This window comes from Coenobita brevimanus, chromosome 110 (assembly GCF_032717465.1).
Source record: "Coenobita brevimanus isolate Jiangsu-jjx chromosome 110, ASM3271746v2, whole genome shotgun sequence".
NCBI classification, from domain to species: Eukaryota; Metazoa; Arthropoda; class Malacostraca; order Decapoda; family Coenobitidae; genus Coenobita; species Coenobita brevimanus.
The window spans coordinates 34,103,818-34,121,850 of record NC_137063.1 but is presented as its reverse complement, the minus strand read 5'-3'; the positions used below and the strand labels follow the sequence as shown (position 1 = coordinate 34,121,850).

At 42.6% G+C, this 18,033-nt stretch overlaps 1 protein-coding gene across 1 annotated transcript in view; it reads right to left on the bottom strand.

Moving 5' to 3' along the window:
- Positions 1 to 18,033, bottom strand: part of LOC145417358 (uncharacterized) — an 80,095-nt gene that overhangs the window by 29,513 nt on the left and 32,549 nt on the right. Inside the window, exons 3-4 of the mRNA XM_080286033.1 lie at positions 12,060 to 12,224; positions 6,243 to 6,389 (exon numbers count right to left, since the gene is read on the bottom strand). Of these exons, the coding sequence (XP_080142159.1) occupies positions 6,243 to 6,389; positions 12,060 to 12,224 (312 nt within the window). The remainder of the gene's footprint in view (positions 1 to 6,242; positions 6,390 to 12,059; positions 12,225 to 18,033) is intronic.

The window sequence follows — 18,033 nt, the reverse complement described above, 5'->3', positions numbered from 1 at the left end:
AAAAAATGCCATGCATTCTCTTAGGGCATCTCCATACTGAGGTTAGCCATGGTACAGCTGATATTTTCCAAGACTGGGAGCTGCTACAAGTGTCAAAACCAGCTACAGTGAACTCTCAATTATCCGTTGTCGCAATATCCGGCCCAACGCAATATCCAGTGCCACTGGTTCATTTCTATTAAAGCAATATCCTGCAAAATTATGCAATATCTGGCACCGAAACAAGGCTTAACCAGTGGTTCTACGCATTATTTGGCAGTGAGGTGTATAAACCAGCTTGCAAATGGTAACCAACTGGTGCTTTATTACTGTATTACTGTACTGTGTCACTATTTTATTGTATTTTAAGCTTAGTTCCCATCTTTTACACATGAGAAAGTTGTTAGGATAGAGGTTTGAGACAGACAGTAATGCAATATTCAGCTCAACACTGAATATTGAGATGAGGGATACTATGCAATATCCGGCTTTTTGTTTTTGCTTTAACCGTCATTGGCCTTGGCTTAAGTACAATGGATAATTGAGAATTTACTGTAATTACTTCCCAACAATTGCTGGAACTGTTGGGAAAAAAAGATATCTCAGATGTGTAATAAGATGTGCAAATATGTGAGAGTCTCAGCAGCTTGGACTTGGACTCTAAAGATTTGTTACTTGTGGCTGAGTTTCTTGCCTAACAGTGATGACTATGGGGTAACTATCAAGCTTGTTGCCAGATTACATTCACATGGCAGCACCTCCCAGGGTCAATGATTCCCAATCATCTACACTACTACTTCCAAAAAGACAAGTGATAGACAGCACACACTGACAGACAGAGTTAACATACAGATACAGACATCAAAGGAATCATAACAGAGAGACAGTGATATAATCAGACAGACAGTTAACAGATACACATACAAACAGAAAAACACACACACAAATACACAGAAGGAAAGATAACAGTAAGATATACAGAGGCAAAAACTTATAAACAGAGAGTCATATATATTTTTTTTTTTTTTTTTTTTTATGCGAGGAAGAAGGAACCAAAGGCCATGAGCCCGCAGTAACAGTTACCTCCAAGAGAAAAACAAAATACAATAGAGAGCCAAATTCAAGATCCGATCATTTTGAGATGCCTGGACACACTGCGTTTGAAAGACTGGAGATCATAGGCAGCAGGAAATACAGACAGAGGGAGACAGTTCTAGAGCTGACCTGTTGCATAAATGAAAGACTGGGAGTAACGGTTAACTCTTGCATTAGAGAGTTGGACGGAAAAGGGATGAGAGTTTGCTGCCAGACGGGTGCTACGCGCCCGTCGTAGAGGTGGAGGAATGCAAGCAGACAGTTCAGAGGAGCAGTGACCATTAAAGTAGCGATAGAAAAGAGATAAAGATGCAACAGTGCGGCGAAGAGACAGAGGTTGAAGGGAGTCAGTAAGAGGAGGAGAGTTAATGAGACGAAAAGCCTTTGACTCCACCCTATTGAGAAGAGCTGTATGTGGGGAGCCTCCCCACACATGAGAGTTGTACTCCACACAGGGGCGGATAAAACCCCTGTATAGAGTCAACAATTGTGCAGGGGTAAAGAAAGAGCGGAGTCGGCTTAGCACACCCAATCTCTTGGAAGCAGATTTTACAAGAGATGTAATATGATCTTTCCAAGATAAGTCCCGAGTAAATGAAACCCCAAGCATGTTCAAGGATGATGCAGGATTAATCTGAATATTATTAAACATTAGTGGGTATACCTGTGGAAGATTTTGTCGGGTTGATAGGTGTAAGAACTGAGTCTTAGAAGCATTAAAGACAACCATATTATTTTTACCCCAGTCAGAGATATGACCCAAGTCAGACATTAGGTGTGCCATAGCCTCATCCCTTGTTTCTTGAAGTAACTGTTGAGATGGGCGTTGCGGGAACCGAATGGAAAGGTGAAGGGTGGAGTCATCAGCGTATGAGTGGATAGGGTTAGATGTACAGCTTAGAAGATCATTGATGAATAAAAGGAAGAGAGTTGGTGATAGGACAGAGCCCTGAGGAACACCACTGTTGATAGATCTAGGAGAAGAACGATGGCCGTCTACGACAGCAGCTATAGAACGACCAGAAAGGAAGCTAGCGATGAAGGTACAGATAGAAGGATAGAAACCGTAGGAGGGCAGTTTGGAAATTAAAGATTTATGCCAGACTCGATCGAAAGCCTTTGAGATGTCAAGTGCAATGGCAAAGCTTTCGCCAAAGTCCCGAAAGGAGGATGACCAGGAGTCTGAAAGGTAGGTGAGAAGATCGCCAGTGGAGCGTCCCTGACGGAACCCATACTGACGATCAGAAAGAAGGTTGTGATAGGAAAGATACCTTAAAATTTTTTTATTAAGAATTGACTCGAAAACTTTTGAAATACAGGACGTTAAAGCAATTGGACGATAGTTGGAGGGTTGGGAGTGGTCACCCTTCTTTGGGACTGGCTGAATGAGAGCAAACTTCCAGCAAGAAGGAAAGGTACAAGTTGACAGACAAAGGCGAAATAGTTTGCCTAGGCAGGGTGTAAGCACAGAAGCACAGTTTTTGAGAACAACAGGAGGGACCCCATCAGGCCCATATGCCTTGTTAGTACTGAGGCCAGTAATGGCAGAAAATACATCAACTGAAGAAATTTTAATGTCAGCCATGAGGAAGTCAGAGGGGGAAGTGATGGAGGAACAGCACCGGAATCGTCTAAGGTGGAATTGGAGGAGAAAGTCTGTGCGAAGAGATCTGCTTTATCAGTAGAAGAAATAGCTACAGAACCATCAGAGTAGAAAAGAGGAGGGAAGGATGATGAGGTAAAGTTGTTAGAAAGATTTTGGCAAGGTGCCAGAAGGAGCGGGAAGAATTCGAGTTGGAGAGTTGAGAGCATTTAGTATGGATGAAATTATTTTTAGTAGAGCGAAGAACAGACTTAGCACGATTCCGGGCAGAAACGTAAAGATTATGTGATTCAGGGGTGGGTTGGCTCCGGTACCTTTTGTAGGCCTTCTCCTTGTTGCGGACAGCATTAGAACAAGCGTGATTAAACCAAGGCTTTCTTGCGTTAGTCAAAGGATATGAGAAAGGAATGTATGCTTCCATGCCCGAGAGAATAACCTCCGTAATGCGCAAGGCACACTCAGATGGCTCACGGCCATGGAAGCAATAATCATTCCAGGGAAAATCAAAGAAGTACTGCCTGAGGGCCTCCCAGTCCGCAGCTCCAAAATGCCAGAGATGACATTTCCCTGGAGGGTCCGCAGGCTGTACTGGAGCACTAGGACAGGTTAAGGTAATAAGGTTGTGATCGGAGGAGCCCAACGGAGAGAAAAGATTAACAGAGTAAGCAGAAGGATTAGTTGTGAGGAAGAGGTCAAGTATGTTGGAGCTCTCTCCAAGGCGGTCAGGGATACGGGTAGGGTGCTGTACAAGCTGCTCTAGGTCATTAAGGATAGAAAAGATGTAGGCTTGTTCACCAGGTGGATCCGTGAAAGGAGAGGAGAGCCAAAGGTGGTGGTGAACATTGAAATCTCCAAGAATGGAGATTTCAGAGAAAGGAGAAATGGACAGAATGTGTTCCATCGTAGAAGTAAGATAGTCGAAGAATTTTTGATAGTCAGTAGAATTAGGGGATAAGTAAACAGCACAGATATATTTAGTCAGAGAATGACAGGAAAGCCGAAGCCAGAGAGTGGAGAATTCAGAAGAATCAAGTTCAGGAACACGAGAGCAAGATAAGTCGTTGCGTATGTATACACAACAGCCACCTTTGGCTTTGAAATGAGTATAGAGAAAGTAGGAGGATACAGAAAAGGGTTTGCTGTCAGTTGCCTCAGACAGCTGAGTCTCCGTTAGAAAAAGAAGGTGAGGTTTAGAGGAGGAGAGGTGGTGCTCAACAGAGCGAAAGTTAGATGAAAGGCCGCGAATGTTGCAAAAATGAAGAAGAAGAGAGTCAGACAGTGGTTCCATGCACCTCGAGTCGTCACCGGGAGAGGGGCAGATGGCGGGGGCATTTATGGTCCCCCCCCTGGGGACTCCGAGGCTGGGTGAATTGACGCCATTTTGGTAAATTTTGAATAGGAAGTGTAGTGTGTACTGTGCATGTAGTTTGGTGAAGATAGATAGAGAAATTTGTACTGGAGAGCATGCTGGCCTACTCTCTGTGTAACTGAGACACTGAAAAAGTTCAGCAAAGGGGGATGGTCAGGAACTAGTCCTGAGGGCTGATGAAACGGGAGCTCCAGCACTCCCTGTCATCAGCTTTCCATCCACCTCGGGAGTACTGCCCTGCTCGACTGGTGCTACAGTCTACTCCACCAACAGGCAAAAGCACATACACAGAATAACTGCAGCCTAACAGACCCACACACAGATGGAAACATACAGAGACAAAGATAACTGACAAATAGGCATAGACAGTACAATAATATATGTACACACACACACACACACACACAGAAGCTAGATGCACGCACAAACAGAAAAATAATCTACAAATACACATATACACAGACAGAATGATAATACACAGACAGACACACATATACAAGCACAAAGCAAGTAGAAAGATATACACATATGCAGACAGAAAGATAATAAACAGAGAGCAACTACAGCATATTTTTTCTAACAGATGAAGATCCCTACCCACTTCCAGCTCAGTTGACGGCCCAATGAAGTCAGATTAGTAAGACCAATTCAATAGTATGGTAATTAAAGAGATTCTTTCCCACCTCCATACAGAAGCTTATCAAATTTCATGCAACCATGATTTAGTATTCACACTGCAGGAGCAACCCAATTCCCTCAAGTAAAAACCAACCTACTATAGTTCCTCCACCCAAACTTGGAGGAGATTTTTGTCCTTCTGCAGCTTATTTCCTGAACTTAATGGATAAAAAAGAAAATGTTGGTAGTACAGCTCTGCATCCTTTCCAAATACTTCTTCATAATTTGTATTATTTTCCAGGATTATTCTCTTGTTACAGCTCAGCGTTTAAGATGACGAGTGGTGACCATCATTCACTCACTTGATGTAATGCTGCCTATGTCTTCCTTAGCCTTTATTATGCTCTTTCTGTGCCTGCCCTCCTCTCTTCCTATTTCTCCCATCTTTCCTGTCACTTCTTATTGTTTTTCTTTCCTTTACAGGTGGCTTTACATTGAGTGACAAGCCAAATGGTGTCCTGTAAGCCAAGAAACTATTTACAATGCTGGGTGGTAACCATATAACCAAACCATACGCGCTCACTACGTGTCAGCAAGTGGGTTGGTGGAGGGTTAGTGCCCCTCTCCATAAAACAAATAACTCAAAGTCAAATGGCCATCCCTTACGGGATTGTGGCATCTGGCGATAGATAGATAGAACTCTATTCAGTCTGAATATATACTTTTCATTTTAATCTTGTTATTTCCTGATAGTTTTATTCAGCTTCTGAGAGAACTTTTGAACAAGAGGTTAGATATAATTTTCATTTACCCCTTCACTCAGGATTTCTCCCAACAACTGAATAAAAACATCTGAAGACTGCAAGCATATGGTAATAAAACACATCACCAAAGTGAAGGGTGCTCAAGTGTACAGCATAAAAAATATCTGAACAGGAAGGTCTCCCCTACCTGATGCCAACAAGTGGTAGGTGGTGGTAACCATCAACCATTCACTTGATGTAGTGGTGCCTGCTTCTTCCTTCACCTTTACCATTCTATTCCTGTGTCTGCCTTCCTCTCTTCCTACTTCTCCCTTTCCTTCCTGTCACTTTTTATTACTCTTCTATCTACATCAGGTGGCTCTACACTGTATGACAAGTTTAATAGTCTCCTGTAACCCAGTAAACCATTTGCAATGCTGAGTGGTAACCATATAACTAGATCACAGGGTGAAGTGGAGTCTACTATGGTGCACCTGTTAACTGGGTGGGGACACAAATGTGGCATCCTCCTAGGAACCAAACCTCAACATTTTTCCCTCCTGCACCTCACTGTGGTGAGGCACTGTCAGCCACAAGGGAACGTCAGTTCTTTGTATAGAACAGTCCCACTGGGGGAGCTGCTTGCCTGTGGTTGATGAGTCTGCTCAGCCAGACAAATTGGGGTCGGTCAACAACCACAACCTGATGCAAACTAAATTGTCCATGACTACAATTAATATCTAATTGGCAGAATTAAAGGATAAAGATTATATAAAATCTAGCCAGTATAGTTCCCCCTGCTTGCTGCCAGCTGAATTAATTTGCCATAATTTACCTGTGTATGGGTGATCTCTGTGCCTGGTGCCTGGCTCAGAGTGGGAGAGTTGAGAATCTTGTGCCTGATGCCATCACCTGGGGAGGCTGCATCTGTGCTAGTCCACCCTGCCATCTCAGCTGCCTCATTTTCTTTCTCTGCCATTTCCTGCAAATTATTATTATTATTATTATTTCTTTTTTATTAACAGACCAGAGGACAGAAAAACAAGTGAATAGAGAAAAAAAAAAATCCATACCCCAGATAACAGGTGTCATCCTTTCATTTTTTTTTTTTGTACGACTCTGGGCATAGGCTTCACAGCCTGCTGTCAAGGCCCAGTAGTCCTCCTACATACTATACACCTCACTACATGTCACCGCTTCAACGATAACACCAACCGTCCATATTGAATACATGCTAGGGCTGTCTCATACAGGACTGGTGTATTGGTATTAGCGGGGGTATTCTTACGACATGTCGGCAAAACTTCTGGTAGATCGGTAAAGTCTGATTTCATGAAATTCAGATCTTTAAACTGTTCCCTGCCCCAGTGGGGATTTGAACCTGGGTCCGGTAGGACTGCAGGCCACCTCTCTACCGACTGAGCCACTGCTTCCCCCCCAGGTTGAAGTTTGGAGGGAAACCACTCTGGGGAGTTCCAAAGAGATGCAGTTTGGGCAATAAAAGAATTCTGATAGGCAGAAGTTCTGCAATATGGCAGTGTGTCGTGAATGCTACCAGATACCCATGCAGCGCAGAGGAAGGCATGGAGAGGTGGTATGATGGTTGCACCTCGTTTCGTTTCGTTTTCGTTTCGTTTCATTTTTAAAGGCTCCAACATGCTTGCATGTGTCGGCCTTGGTCACCTAATGACGGCTCTCCACGCTGCACGATCCATTGCAGTCTCCCTGTTCAGTCCCTTAACCCTAAGGTCACACTTAATTACCTCGTCCCATGTCTTTCTCGGTCTACCCCTCATAACCCCACCCCCAATATTAACACTTCTCACATTCCTCACCCAATTATCATCCCCCATCCTCTCCACATGTCCAAACCACCTCAATCTACCTCTCCTCATCACAACACCAATACACTCCAGTCCCATCCTACCTCTCAACTCTTCCATTGTAAACCCAGCCCCTCCAGGCCTTGGACGCATGGATGCACTGCACATCCACCTAATCATTGTCATTTCTGTACGTCTGAACCAGCGAATGTCTTCCTCCTTCACTGCCCAGGTCTCACTGCCATACAGCATTACACTCCTAACACATGCTGCATACAAAGACCCCTTAGCACGCAGGGAGAGCCCTCTCAATGTCCGGAGAGGCAAGAGCTCCTTGAACTTCTTCCAACCACTTCTCACCCTAGCCACAGAGCTAGCTCCAGCCCCACCTCCAGCACACAACATGTCTCCCAAATAACAAAACTTTTCCACACACTCAAGAGATTCACCAGCAAGTTCAATCCTTTCACGTCTGACAATCTCCACCTGCTCACCCCAGCACGCCAGACACATAAAATCAGCATTATCTCGCAGTCTACCTCTGATACCACTACATCTCTTATGCACCCATTTATCACACACACCGCACAAGATGCAATTACTTCCCACGCCCTTGTGGCAAACTACACATGGCCACTCTCCCTCGTCTTTGACAGTACCGCCACCAACCCTAGATATCATCACTTTTGTTTTATCTGCATTTACCCTGAAACCCTTTTGCCCCATACCATCTCTCCACTTCCTAAACCTTTCCTCCGCCTCCCTTTCATTCCCTGCAGTCAACACCTACACTGAACATTTGCCATAAAAGTATCTGTAAAATAATGCAAATAAGGCAAGATTCCTTCTTACTTGTAGGGGAGGTAGTTCATTTGTAACAGCAGGTTTATTAGTAATTTTAACAGTTTTGTTCTGAATTTTGTCTAGTTGTTTTAGTGCAATGTCTCCACATCCATTCCATGAGGGTGAGCAATATTCCAGCTTATAGTGCACTTGACTCTTGTAAATTACAGCTAGCTGCTCATCAGTGAAGAAGTTACAGACTTTGTACAATAATCCAAGTTTCTTTGAAGTGGTTTTAGCAAGTGACCTAACATGAGATGTCCTACTTGAGGGTATTGCTAAGTGAAACCCTGAGAATTTCAATATTTTCAGAGATGGCAATATTAGTAGCACTGAAGGTAATATAGGAAACAGAGAATATCAGTCTATTAGAAAATTGTATTTATTTGTTTTTTCTAGCATTAATTGAGACAATGTTATTTTGTACCCATTCAGTGATTAGATAAGTCTTGATTTATGGAGACTGCTGTACTGGGTTGTGTGTTAGAGATATTAAACTTTGTGAATGGGTGTTTAAGTGTGAATGAACTGTGAAATGTTGGGTAATCTGCATATGAATCTATGGGATTATGAGCTGCAGATAAGAGATCATTAATATGAATTAGGAATACAGCTGGAGCAAGAACTCATCCTTGTGGCACACCGGCATTCACTGAGTGGAAATTAGAATATACATCACCTACTCTTATCTTTCTGTCAATGAGACATGAGGAAATCAGATGAACAAAAGGTGATAGGCAATTGCAAGGGAGTTTGGATAGCAGGGACTGGTCCCACACTATGCCAAAAGATTTAGAAATATCAGGAGCTATTGCATGAGTTTCTCCAGGCTGATCAATCCACTGATGGATGGTATGAGTCTGGAGACTGAGTATATCAATGGTGGATCTTTCCTGGCTAAAACCATACTGTCTATTACTATTTAAGCTGTTGGATTCAAGATGTTGAACTATGTGCTCATTAATTAAAATCTCAAATACTTTACCAAGAGAAGATGTGATAACTACTGGTCTGTAATCAAAGGGGTCAGATGAATTTCATTTCTTCAGAAATGGATGGATATTTGCTTCTTTCCAAGAATTAGGGAATGAAGTGAAAGTACGAATCCATATTCTGAACAATTTAGCTAGAACAGGAGCAAGTCCTGGGGAGCAGTTTTCAAAGTAACTGGAGGAATTTCATCTGGACACAGAGCTTTCTTGGTTGGTAAATTGTCTGGGATGGGTTTTACGTATCTAGTCTGTATTTTAAGTGGAGCAATCTTGGAAGAGTCAAGTTCTAATACAGTGACGTTCTGGCTGACTTCCTCTAAGGTAGAATTTCTGGTAAATATACTAGCAAGGATGTTTGCTGTACCACACAGGTCATTTGTAGTGTTACCATCTGAAGAATTTAGTGGGGTAATGGGTGATGACTTGTTAAAGTTATTACTGAAAGAACAGAAAGCTGACCAGAATATTCTTTTGTTATTAGGAATGTTTAATAGTTTGCACGACTGGTTGTCATGAAAGTTTGAATTAGTGAGATTCATTACTGCTTTTGCATGGTTTCTAGCAATTTTGAATTGACTGAACTATTCAGATGTTTTAATTTTAAGCACAAGTTATATGCTAAGGACTTTTGGATCACTGCTCTAGCACAATTGCTGTCAAACCATTTTGGAGAGTCCGATCTTTTAGTGAACTGTTGACGGGGTATGAACAATTCCATACCAGTTTGTATTGTCGTTAAGGAGATAACTCCAATTTTGACTGTCACTATCAATTTTATCCATATAGGAGTGACATTCTATTAACTTTTAGCATCTATTAACTTTTAGTACTGTTTCTAAAAATCTGTGGAGTTTTGTGTATCTGGTAACATCCTAGCACCTTCTGGTTTGGCAACTCTTGGTGCAATATTACAGTTCCTTATTCATGAACTTTCTTAAGCTTAACTTTTTCTGTGCTAGGATTTGTTATGCAAACAAAATTACATGGTATCAGCCTAATTAAAATACCTAAGTGACATCCTATGCACAAGATGGATTCACCAGAATAGTTTTTTTTATTCTTTGACTGCTCTGACTGCCAGGATTTCTCTCACGCAGCCTAAATCATCTAGTATATATTAGCCTGAATAAATTACCTACAAGTAACTTGAGCAATCAGTGTGCTATGATATGCACAGGGTTGCCTTTTTAGACCTTTATATTCACTCATACAGCTATCATGCACTTCTTAGCCAAACTAGAATGAACATTAAATTCATCATCATCATCATCAAATTCAAGAACATAAAAAAAACATTTATGATCCAGCAGATACTCAATTTAAGCAAGACCAATTTGCCTTATACACAGTTTGTGTGGTAAGATAAGCCCTGATCTGGGCCAGTAAATGGATGGGGAGGGGGGGGGGGAACTGGATTGGAAAATCCCTGAAGTCAGCCTATCTGCAACAACATTCGAGGGTCCTGTGCAGTGAAGTATACTAAGATGGCCACCAAACATAGCTGCCATGCATGCGCATCAGTGACCCCTTTGCCTGGCACAAACCCAAACTGCATCTCATCAGTATTCACTCTTTCCCTTATCATACCTTCCAGGACTCTCCATTAAGTTCATTATATGGTTCAAAAGTTTTATACATCTAACATTTCCTCTTTCCAGGGCATCACCCTTCCCCTTATACATATTTACAACCACATTCTTCAGCCAGTCATCTGCAACAACACACTCATATACAATCAGTTTTATCAACTCAGAAACTAAACCCAATCCCATACATCTTGAAGCATTCGACATTTCTGTAGTCAACTCAGACAAACCCATAGCCATCCCCAACTGCATCCTACCCCTGCTCACAACAGCAGCATCAATCAAAGACCATGGGACAAACACTGAATCCACTGACTCCCAACCTTCCCTGTTCAGTCAAACTCCTCATTCAACAACTGGTTGTAACTACCTATCAAAGCATTTTTAATACCGGTATCCTCACTGTCCACCACTACCTTTCATTCATTTTTCACACACTGCTCACCTATGATATTCCTGTTTGCTCTCTTCGTCTGATTTGCCACCTTAAATGCCACATTCTTTCTTTCGGCACTATTATTCATTATAAAGTTGCTCTGAAGTCAGAAATGATCTCTCTGTTACCTTGTTTTTTCTTGGCAGCACAATCTTGCAGGCTCCTGGCCTTTGGTTCCTTCTTTCTTTAAAGAAAAAAAAAAAAATGTGCTTTTAACACCCAACATCAGATGTCAGAAGAATGATAATTTAGAGTTGTTTCACTTAATTTGCATCCACTCACTTGATGAGGTGCTGCCTGCTTCTTCCTTTCCATTCATCACTCTATCACTGTATCTGCCCTCCTCTCTTCCTATTTCTCCCTCATCTACTTGTCACTTTTTATTACCCTCTCTTTCTACTTCAGGCAGCTCTACACTGAATGACAAGCCTAATGGTTTCCTTAACCCAGGAAACCATTCACCACACTGGGTGGTAACCATGTAACCAAATAATAGGGTGACGTGAAGTTAGCTATGGTGCTCCTGGTAACCAGATGGAATGATGCAAACGCAGCATTCATTCAGGAACCAAACCTCCCTACACTTTCCCCCACTACAAGGGAACATCAGTTCACTGCACAGGACAGCCCTGCATGGGTGGGTGCTTGCCTGTAGTTGAAGGATCTGCTTGGCCATACAGACTGATGTTAATCAATAACTACAACAACAGTAACAACAACACCTAGACTTTAACCCCTTGACTCTGTGGACATCCTTTTGAGTTTATTCGTACTATTTCCAGACACTTTCATTCACCTACGAAGAAAATTTTTAAAATGAAGAGTTTAGACTCTTCATTAATCCTCTTCTACACTAGAAATCGAAAAATAAAATAATCTGAAAGTAAGATATCTAAAATACAAAAGGGCACTGGAAGCAAAGGGGTATGAGATGCCTGTCAGTAATGAAGCTGTGTAGTCAACTTGTCATACCTCCTCCTCGCTGCGCTTGTACTCGTCAATCTCGTACTGATACTTGGGTGTGGTGATGCCCAGGATGTTGGCCAGACCCTCACCGATATAGTCACAAGCAGCCAGGGCAGATGACCCACTATACAGCATCCAATAGTACATCCATGGGCCCCACCGCAGGGATTTCTGGAATACACAACATTAATATTATTACTTTTAGCTCCCAAATTTAATTTTCATTTTACAATATTCTTCCAACTTAAAAACGATATACAGGTATACCCTGATATACAACACCCCTAGATGCGATACCCCGGCTTGGCGATGGGGGTACAAATACCACCATACCCCACCTAACAATGGCCAAATCCCAAATTAATGTTGGGTTTTTATTGTTTTTACCGATCTGATATTTTAGACTAAATTTGTGTTTAGGTTGATTTATAAACTGTTTTTAGACTTTGATTAACCCTTTTGTTACCGGACGACGCAGACTGCATCCAACTGTGGGCAAGTACTCAGGATGTGGGCTGGCTCGGCCTTGGCCAAGTGCTGGGAGAAACCCCCTTGTTTCTGCTCATGGTACTTCTTAAACATTTTATCCTCACACCCTTGGTTTTGCTTCTATCTCCATGATTTTTTTTTCCTTGTCATCTTGAATAGTTGTGCTTGCTTATGGTACTGATAAAAACGTTTGGTGAATATAAATTGTGCGTTAATTTACAATGTTTTTTCTTTCCTTTGTGTTTTCTCATAAAAATATATGCTTTATGGTAGCTGTTACTGAGAAAGAGTTTTAGGAAATTTCATTAGCTATATTTTGGTATATAAACATTTACTGTAAGACAATTCAGGTCGGTCTGATGTACCGCAAAAGGAAATTATCTTACGATCGCACTGCAGTGCGGGAGCGGCGTTTTGCTAAATTATTTTTCCCCTGCCATTATTTATGCCTCTATCTGCCTGACTTTTTATTCACATAATCTCAAATAGTTGTACTTGCTTATGGTACTGATAAAAACATTCAGCGAATATAAATTGTGCTAATTTACGATGTTTTTCTCTCCGTCTTGTTTCCTCAGAGAAATACAGTATATGTTTTATGGTAATTGTAACTGAGAAAGAGTTTTAGGAAACTTCATTAGCTATATTTTGGTATATAAACATTTACTGTACGACAATTTGGGTCAGTTTTACGTACTGCAAAAGGAAATTTTCTTATAGCCAAAGTTGTTGCTAAATTATTTTTTCCTCTGCCTTTATTTATGCCTCTATCTGCTAAATTATTTTTTCCCTCTGCTTTTATTTATGCCTCTATCTACCTGATTATTTTATTCATGTGATCCTGAATAGTTGTACTTGCTTATGGTGTTAATAAAAATGTTTGGTGAATATAAATTATGCACTGATTTATGATGTTTTTTCTTTCTGACAAGGGGCAATTTTGTTGGACGCAGTTCGGGTTGTCCAGTAACAAGCAGGTGAGATTAGGTTTGACACAGCCTGCGTCATCCAGTAACGAGCGGGTGACTTTTGCACCGCTACCCTAAGTATCGAAAGGGTTAATGTGTTTTAGCCATAGGTGGGGTGAACAGTGTCATTTTGGGGTACAGTTTACTAAGCTTGATTTTTTACCAGACTTACAGTTGACAATTTTCAGATTTTATTTGTTGGTTTTAGTGAGTTATTTACAGGTGTTAGGTTTAAGTTAGCTTCTTTTAGAGCTGTTAGGCCATTTAGATTGGCTTTAACCCATGGATAGCACAATTACCTTTTTTATCCCATCCCATGGGAAGTTGTTTTTTTTTTTTTTTTAACTTGAAGATATACATCCAGGATGTCATCTGGTGAAAAAAAAGATTAATGTCTCTCTCTCTCCATCTTTGCATCAGGCCATGAGTAAGTTTACGTAGAGGAGTAGTGAAAAAATGAAAAGAAGAAAAAATTGTTTTTGTTTATTATAAACTTGAAGATAAACATCCAGGGCATCATCTGACGAAAAGAAAAAAATCTCTCTCTCTCTGTCTTTGTGTAGCACCATGCATAAGTTTGTGTTGGGGTGGAGTAGTTAGCGGTGATGCACAGCCAGCACACCCTGAGCTGTGGCTCGCAATCCAAGGATTAAACTTGTTTTTGGAGTCATTTGGATGGGTTTAGGACTTGGCTGGGGGGGAACCCAAGGTTAAAAAATGCATCGCTATACTTTACATGTTAAATCTACCCCAAGATACGATACCGCCGCCTAACAATGGGTTTTTACTTAACCAATTGCATCGTTATACTGGGGTATACTTATACATAAGTTTACGAGACTTTTTTGCTACCGGTATTAATCCAATGAATCTGGGAAACAATTTCTAGTTTATCCTTGCTGCTACCTGATGCTTTTTCTTCAACTTAGGAATGGCCTATTACATTCTGTGAGGTTTACTAAGGTTGTATCTTGCCCTTCCAGTCTGATAAGGCATTCATAAGCTTCACAGAAACATCAGCAGACAGCAACAACTAAATGAAAAAGACATCCCAGGCACAAACCTCTCATGGCTGGAACAGCTCTTAGTACAGTAAAAGTCCTCTCATTCAGCATCTTCAGGACCAAGTAGGTGCCGAAAGAGCACAGAAAGACCGGGAAAACTTGCCAAAAGTTTCTAGCAATCATGATCGGTCACCTCAATGCAATCACAGTGTCTAGCAAGTATTATTGGTTAACCCTAAGTACTGAATCAGCCCTCTGTTTCTTAACCCCTAGGATACGCAATTTCATCAACTGAACTTCCCTGAAAATCTGTACAGTATATGGATCCAATTTTTCAACTCTTACAGAAATACAAAATTTTATGCACAAGGTTTAGAGCCTGAATTTACGCACCTTATGCTGCAAACCAGAGCATTTTAGACCAACTAGTTCATGAGCTAAAGTTGAAGAGGTAAAGCTTTGGAACAAATACTAGAGAGCGCATGTTTATTTACGGTGTAATGTCATGAGGAAAGCATTATTGCCCATTTTTGAGATATTCTTAGTAAACAGAACTTTGCTTCATCATGCTGAATTATTTATGATATTGTTAACACAGAAACACATCGTAAGATCATGTTTGATCAATATAATATATAGTCCACCAGTAGGGACCTCATTTTCGGATAGATTAGGTTTCACTGGGTTTATACTTCATTCGTTCATTGCCAGACGCCATGTATCCCAAACAGGGTGGCCAAGGGCTTAGAGTTAATTGTTTTACAGGGAGGGGCACTAATCCTCCACCAACACCACTTGACACGTAGGGAGAACGTTATGCCAACAGCATCTGGTGTTCCCAGGCAGTCACCCATCCAAGTACTAACCAGACCCAACGTTGCTTAACTTCGCTGATCGGACGGGAAGATAATCTGTGTAATTCTCATTTATACTCCAGATTGATGTGTTATGGTTTGGGGTCATTCCATCGTGAGAAACGTTACATTCAAAGACAAGGTACTGATCTACTCTCACTCGTATTTTCTTATGTAGGCAATATAAATAAATGCCATTTACAAGATACACTACCAACACCTCACACTACAATATGCCATAATCAGATTATTCATATGTTTTTATTCTGATTTTATATAGATTTTTAAAGGTGACGTGAGAAACATTAACGTGATGCTACCCCACCTTTTACTGTACATGAGTATTTTCAATAACTCTGTGATTTTACAGATTCAGTCAAGAAGTGCTTTATATCAGTAACATGTCAATTTATGAGGATCATAACCATACCCAGCAAATTCTGTGTCTCCTAAGAATTTTGCTACTGTTAAGGAAAATGTGACCGTGAGACATGTTACAGGAAAAGTGAGAAACGTTACTTGTGCGAATTTTGTTTTTCATATAATGACAAAATCATCTCTTATGAAAGTTACAGTATTTGTAAGTATCACAAAACAATGTAAATCAAGTATTACAAGCCATAAAAGTAGGCAACAATGAGTGGGAGTTGGGTTCCCATGATGCTCCCCCCCCCAGTGAGGGGCTAATACTCTGCAAAGAAGGGGACCTAGGTAACCCAATGACACATTATGCCATAATAGTAAAACTTTGAACATGATGCGGCACCAGTTAAAATTAACTAATAAGCATGAACATTTGCATACACCATTTTTTAATCAATAGGAATGAAGTCCCACAACAGCTGAAGCAAATTTTCCAGTTGAAAATTAAGGACCACCATAAAGACTCTGTGAGAATGATATATTGTAATGAATATACAAAGGTGGCCATTGGAAGATCGATACTGATGTACGTTTTGTGTACTGACATGGAGACCTGTATATAAGATCGTATAAAGGTTATACCCCTTGTACAAGGGATGGGGGTTAGTAAAGTGTTATCTGAAACAATGCATTACCTGATGGGGCCTTGGCTGAATAATGACAGATAAATGAGATATTACTGTATTTCATTTAAGTCAAAAATTTATAATGACACTGAAATGCCCGCCTCCCCGAGACACCCAGGGAAGGGTGTCGCAACTCCCACCCCAGGAAGGACACAAGGCACCACACCCACCCCAGGAAGAAACCACGGAGGAGCATATGAAGAGAGCGCCGGGCCCGAGTGAGACGGGCCTAGGTGGCCCACAGACCTATGCCTCTATTCCACTCAACATGGCCGCCAGCAGGAGAGCAGTCCTAGGCAACTACATCGCAGCTGGGCCAGTCCTCATCAGGATTGGGGTGGGACTTGTCTACAGACAGTCCCAAGCAGCACGGCTGTGACAGCCACTGCATGCACCAGGGAACGGACGGTCACTGTACGCCCTTCAGCTGTTGCCCCCTGCAGCCCTGCGGTGATGGCCACTGTACGTCAGCTGCAGCCACCCCTGGAACCAGCCCCGCTGTGACAGCCACTATACGCACTGGTGAAGGGACGGCCACTGTACTCCCTTCGTCTGCCTCCTCCTTAGGGAACAGCACCACAGTGACGGCCACTGTACGCACCGGGGAAGGGATGGCCACTGTACGCCATTCAGCTGTTGTTTTTAAGGTCCATGGAACCGCGGTGTCGGCCACTGTATGCACTGGGGAAGGGACGGCCATTGTATGCACTGGGGAAGGGACGGCCATTGTATGCACTGGAGAGGGGACGGCCACCACATGCACCTGGGAAGGGACGGCCACAGTACACCCTTCGTCCACGGCCCTTGAGACTATCCCTTCGGAGGAAGTCCCTGGCTCGGCCCACTACCCATCCGGAGACCGAGTGGGACGTCTCTCTCCCTCTCCTCATGAGTGCAGTCTTCCAGAGGAGTTGCAGCTTGAGAAGTTGTGGCGAGGGCCTCTTTGGATCTGGGGATCCACACCCTACAGGCTGCCCCTGGACGACGCCTGACGCTGACAGATGCCACGAAGAAGGGATGCCACAGGCAGCTCCTGACAGCGGTCCAACCCAGTGGAGACTGCAGCCCCCAGCCCTCTAAGGACACCCCCAGGACCCCGGGTCGGGATCTCCCGAGCCCCACTTCCAGACAACCCTTCACCAGGTGCCAACACAGACAGGCGCACCTGTTGGCCCTGTTTGGTCCCAGTCCCGAGGGCCAAACAACAGGTTGTGGCCCCACCAGGAAAAAGCCTCCCTGTATGCCGACCCGCAGCCTCACCCGGACGACCTCGCCCCTGGCATAGTTCCGTGCCTCCTGAAGGAGGGCACGCCCGACGACCTGCCTCCCACGCCCAGGCGCCACCTGTAACCTGCCCAGGCCCAGCAGTCCAGGGAGAATTGGACAGTGTGTTTCCCTGTGCCTAGTGTATGTGTATGGTGAAACCTGACAGTGCCCCTAGTTACCCGGCCATATAATACCGTGTGCTCCGGGGCCTTACAGTGTCTATACCTATCTGGCCGTATACTGTTGTGTATATCCAGGCCTGACAATGTCCATATCCATCGGGTCGTATAGTGTCGTGTATACCCAGGCCTAACTGTGTAGCTACCTGGCCACATACTTTTGTGCATATC